This window comes from Cebus imitator, unplaced genomic scaffold (genome assembly GCF_001604975.1).
Source record: "Cebus imitator isolate Cc_AM_T3 unplaced genomic scaffold, Cebus_imitator-1.0 Scaffold316, whole genome shotgun sequence".
Lineage (NCBI taxonomy): Eukaryota > Metazoa > Chordata > Mammalia > Primates > Cebidae > Cebus > Cebus imitator.
Genome location: NW_016107631.1, coordinates 2,546,467 through 2,550,877, shown reverse-complemented (window position 1 = coordinate 2,550,877; position 4,411 = coordinate 2,546,467). Strand labels below are relative to the sequence as shown.

The following is a 4,411-nucleotide window of genomic DNA, read 5'->3' as shown; positions in this document are numbered from 1 at the left end:
TATTTAATTAGGTCCCATCTGTCAGTGTTTGTTTTCATCAAAAATTGGGGTCTTCTGGGATACGGCGGTGGCTTTGTGTCTTGCTGCAGGCAGAATTCTGGCTCTTGTCTTTGCTGTTCTCTGTCCTCTGCTACTAGAGGCCCAGCCTCTTGTGGCCTTGTGACCTGCTGGTACTGGAGAACCACAGCTAAGATGTCAGGACCCCCTGGAAGCTTAGAAATGACTCTTGCTCTTTTGCCCAGGCTGGAGTGCAATGGTGCTATCTCAGCTCACTATAACCCCCATCTTCTGGGTTCAAGCCATTCTCCTGCCTCAGCCTCCAAGCAGCTGGATTATAGGTGCTATCTACCATGCCTGGCTACTTTTTGTATTTATAGTACAGACAGAGTTTCATGTTGGTTGGCTGGTCTTTAACTTCTGACCTCAGATGATCTGCCTGCCTCAGCCTCTCAAAGTGCTGGGATTGTAGGCATGAGCCACCGTGCCCCACCTCGTTTATAAATTAACTTTGGAATCAAAAAATAAACTCTACTGGATCATTAAAAAAAAAAAAAAATTGAGGTCTTCATCAAGTCTTTTCCCAGGCTTATGTCCAGAATGGCATTTCCTAGGTTTTCTTCTAGGGATTTAGTAGTTTTATACTTAAGTCTTTAATCCATCGAGTTAATTTTTGTATACTGTGAAGAACAGGGGTCCAGTTTCAATGTTCTGCCTATGGCTAATCATCTACGCCAGCACCATTTACTGAATGAACTTCTTACTTCATTGCTTGTCAGCTTTGTTGAGGATCAGATGATTGCAGGTATATGCCTTTATTTCTGGATTCTCTAAGCTATTCCATTGATCTGTGTGTCTGGTTTTGTACCAGTACCATCCTGTTTTAGTTACTGTAACCTTGTAGTATGGTTTGATGTTGGGTAGTGTGATGCTTCAAACTTTGCTCTTTTTGCTTAAGGATTATTTTTGCTATTTAGCTTGGGCTCTTCTGGCTCCAAATACATTTTAGAATGCTTTCTTCTAATTCTGTGAAAAATGTCATTGGTAGTTTGATAGATAGAGCATTAACTCTGTAAATTGCTTTGGGCAGTATTTTAATAATATCGATTCTTCCTATCCATGTTCGCGAAATATTTATAATTTGTGTTGTTTCTGATTTCTTTGAGCACTGCTTTGTAATTCTCATTGCAGAGATCGTTCACTTACCTGGTTAGCTGTATTCCTGTTTTATACTTTTTGCGGCTACTGTGAATGGGATCATGTTCTTGATTTGGCTCATAGCTTGGACATTACTGGTGTATAAATACGCAACTAATTTTTGCATATACATTTTGTATCCTGAAACTTTTTTGAAGTTGGGTATCAGATCTAGGAGCCTATGGGCAGAGACTACGGGTTTTCTAAGTATAGAATCATATCATCTACAAGAGAAACTGCCTTCCTCTCTTCCTATTTGTATATGCCTTTTCTTTCTTTATCTTGCCTGACTGCTCAGCTTAGGACTTCCAGTACTATGTTGAATAGAAGTGGTGAGAATGGTCATCCCTGTTGTGTTCCAGTTCTCAAGGGGAATGCTTCCAGCTTTTGTCCATTCAGTATTATGTTGGCTGTGGGTCCATCATAGATGGTTCTTATTGAAGTATGTTCTCTCGACATGTAATTTGTTGAGGGCTTTCAATATGAAGGGATGTTGAATTGTAATAAAAACCTTTCTGCATATAAAGAGATGATCATGGTCATGTGGTTTTTGTTTTTACTTCTGTGCATATGATGAATCACATTAATTGATTTGTGTATATTGAACCAAACTTGCAGTCCAACAGTAAAGCCTGCTTGATCATGGTGGATTAGCTTTTTGATGTGCAGATGGATCTGGTTTACTATTATTTTGTTGAGGATTTCTGCACCTATATTAACCAGGAATACTGGCCTCAAGTTTTCTTTTTTCATTGGTCTGTCAGGTTTTGGTATTAGAACGAAGCTGGCCTCATATAATCAGATAGGAGTCCCTCTGGATCTATGTTTTGAACAGTTTCAGTACAATTGGTAACAGCTCTTCTTTATAATCTGGTAGAATTCAACTATAAATCTGTCGGGTCCAGAGATTTTTTGATAGCTTTTAAATTCCTGATTCAATTTGGGAACTCACTATTGGTCTGTTCAGCATTGCAATTTCTTCTTAGGTTGGGCTCTTCTGGTTCCAAATAAATTTTAAATGTTTTCTTGGTTCAATCTTGGGTGGGTTATATCTTTCCAGCAATTTATCAATTTCTTCTAAGTTTTCTAGTTTGTGCCTGTAGGTGTTCATAGTAATCTCTGAGGGTTTTTTATATTTCTGTGGGGTTGGTGGTAATGTCACCTTTGTCATTTCTGATTATTTTCTTTAGATCTCCTTTTGCAAGGTGTGAAATTTTGTTGAAGACTTTTCCACACATTCATTACAATTGTGAAGTCTCTTCAGTATATATTCTCTAATGAATTATTAGAAAATGTTGTGTTTGAAGACCTTTTACATTTTTTTTTATTTGTAAATTTTTTTTTTTTTTTTTTTTTTGAGACGGAGTTTCGCTCTTGTTACCCAGGCTGGAGTGCAATGGCGTGATCTCGGCTCACCGCAACCTCCGCCTCCCGGGTTCAGGCAATTCTCCTGCCTCAGCCTCCTGAGTAGCTGGGATTACAGGCACGCACCACCATGCCCAGCTGATTTTTTGTAGTTTTAGTAGAGGCGGGGTTTCACCATGTTGACCAGGATGGTCTCGATCTCTTGACCTCGTGATCCACCCACCTCGGCCTCCCAAAGTGCTGGGATTACAGGCTTGAGCCACCGCGCCCGGCCCATTTGCAAATTTCTTTGCAGTATGGAATAACAGATGGGTAGCAAGGCTTGAGTGCACACTAAATTCTTTGACATATTTATTACATGTGTAGTTTCTATCCCATGTGAACCGTCCAATGTTGTGCTAGGTATGAAATGCGGGTGAAGGCCTTATCACACTCATTACATTTGTAAGGTTTCTCTCCCGTATGAGTTTTCCGATGTCGTGCAAGGTGTGCAATCCGATTGAAAACCTTGCCACACTCATTACATTTATAAGGTCTTTCACCAGTATGAATTCTCTGATGATTGGTTAAGGATAACTTGTGTCTGAATGCCTTGCTGCATTCATTACATTTGTAAGGCTTCTCTCCGGTGTGGATTACAAGATGGGCTGTAAGGCCCGAATACTCACTAAATGCTTTACCACATTCATTACATTTGTAAGGCTTCTCTCCGGTGTGAATTCTTCGATGTCGTGCAAGATTTGAAAGTTGATTAAATAGTTTTCCACATTCATTACATTTGTAAGGTTTCTCTCCCGTATGAATTCTCCAGTGTTGTGCTAGGTGTGAATTTTGAATAAAGACCTTACCACATTCGTTACATTTGTAAGGTTTTTCTCCAGTATGAATTTTCTGATGTCGTACAAGGAGTGCAATTCTATAGAAGGCCTTGCCACATTCATCACATTTGTAAGGCTTCTCTCCAGTATAAATTCTCCAATGATTTGCTAGAGATGACTTATGACTGAAGCCCTTACCACATTCATTACATTTGTAAGGTTTCTCTTCAGCATGAATTCTTTGATGCCGTGCAAGGTAAGAATTATTGCTGAAGACTTTACCACATTCATTACATTCATAAGGCTTCTCTCTGATATGAATTCTTTGATGTCGTGCAAAGTTTGAATTGTAACTAAAAACTTTGCCACAGTCATTACATTTATAAGGCTTCTCTCCAGTATGAATTCTCCAATGCTCTGCAAGGTGTGAATTACGACTAAAGACCTTGCCACATTCATTACATTTGTAAGGTTTCTCTGTGGTATGGATTACTTGATGGTTAGTCAGGCTGGAAGACAGTCTAAAGACTTTGCTATGCTCATTGCATTCATAAGGTTTTTCACTAATGTGTACTTTCTGTTCTTGCAGGAGTAATGAAGAATCATCAAAATCATTCCTATTAAAAACAGGGGTTTTGACACTGGAAGAAATTTCTTGAAGAGATGAAACAGAGGAACTGTGGTTGATAAAGTTTTCAACTTGATTACATCCATTTACTACCCTTTCATCTGGAAATAGCTCCAGTTCGGACAGATGTAAGTGAAAGGATACTCCAAGCTGTGTTTTAATTTGTTTGTTTTCTGCGTTGCCTCCCAGTGCACAGCTGCTCCCTAAAAAAACAAGAAAAGAGTGAAATTCAGATCCATAATTCTGGCATGTTTAGAGTCTGATGAAAAAAACTAGAATCTGCCTCATCTGACTCAAACACTGTAAGAAATATCAGCATACTTTGTACATCACATTGGCAGTGCCGAAAACAGAAAAGGGTACAGCTGCTCCCTATAAAAACAAGAAAAGAGTGAAATTCAGATCC

The 4,411-nt window shown here is 39.1% G+C and overlaps 2 protein-coding genes across 3 annotated transcripts in view; both read right to left on the bottom strand.

Moving 5' to 3' along the window:
* LOC119467663 (zinc finger protein 880-like) overlaps positions 1–4,411 on the bottom strand; it is a 116,330-nt gene that overhangs the window by 68,514 nt on the left and 43,405 nt on the right. The gene's annotated exons all lie outside the window — the stretch shown is intronic.
* ZNF480 (zinc finger protein 480) overlaps positions 2,834–4,411 on the bottom strand; it is a 22,641-nt gene continuing 21,063 nt past the window's right edge. For both annotated transcript variants that reach the window (XM_017503901.2, XM_017503899.2), the window contains one exon: positions 2,834–4,208. In XM_017503901.2, coding sequence (XP_017359390.2) covers positions 2,929–4,208 — 1,280 coding nt within the window. In that variant the 3' untranslated portion in view covers positions 2,834–2,928. The remainder of the gene's footprint in view (positions 4,209–4,411) is intronic.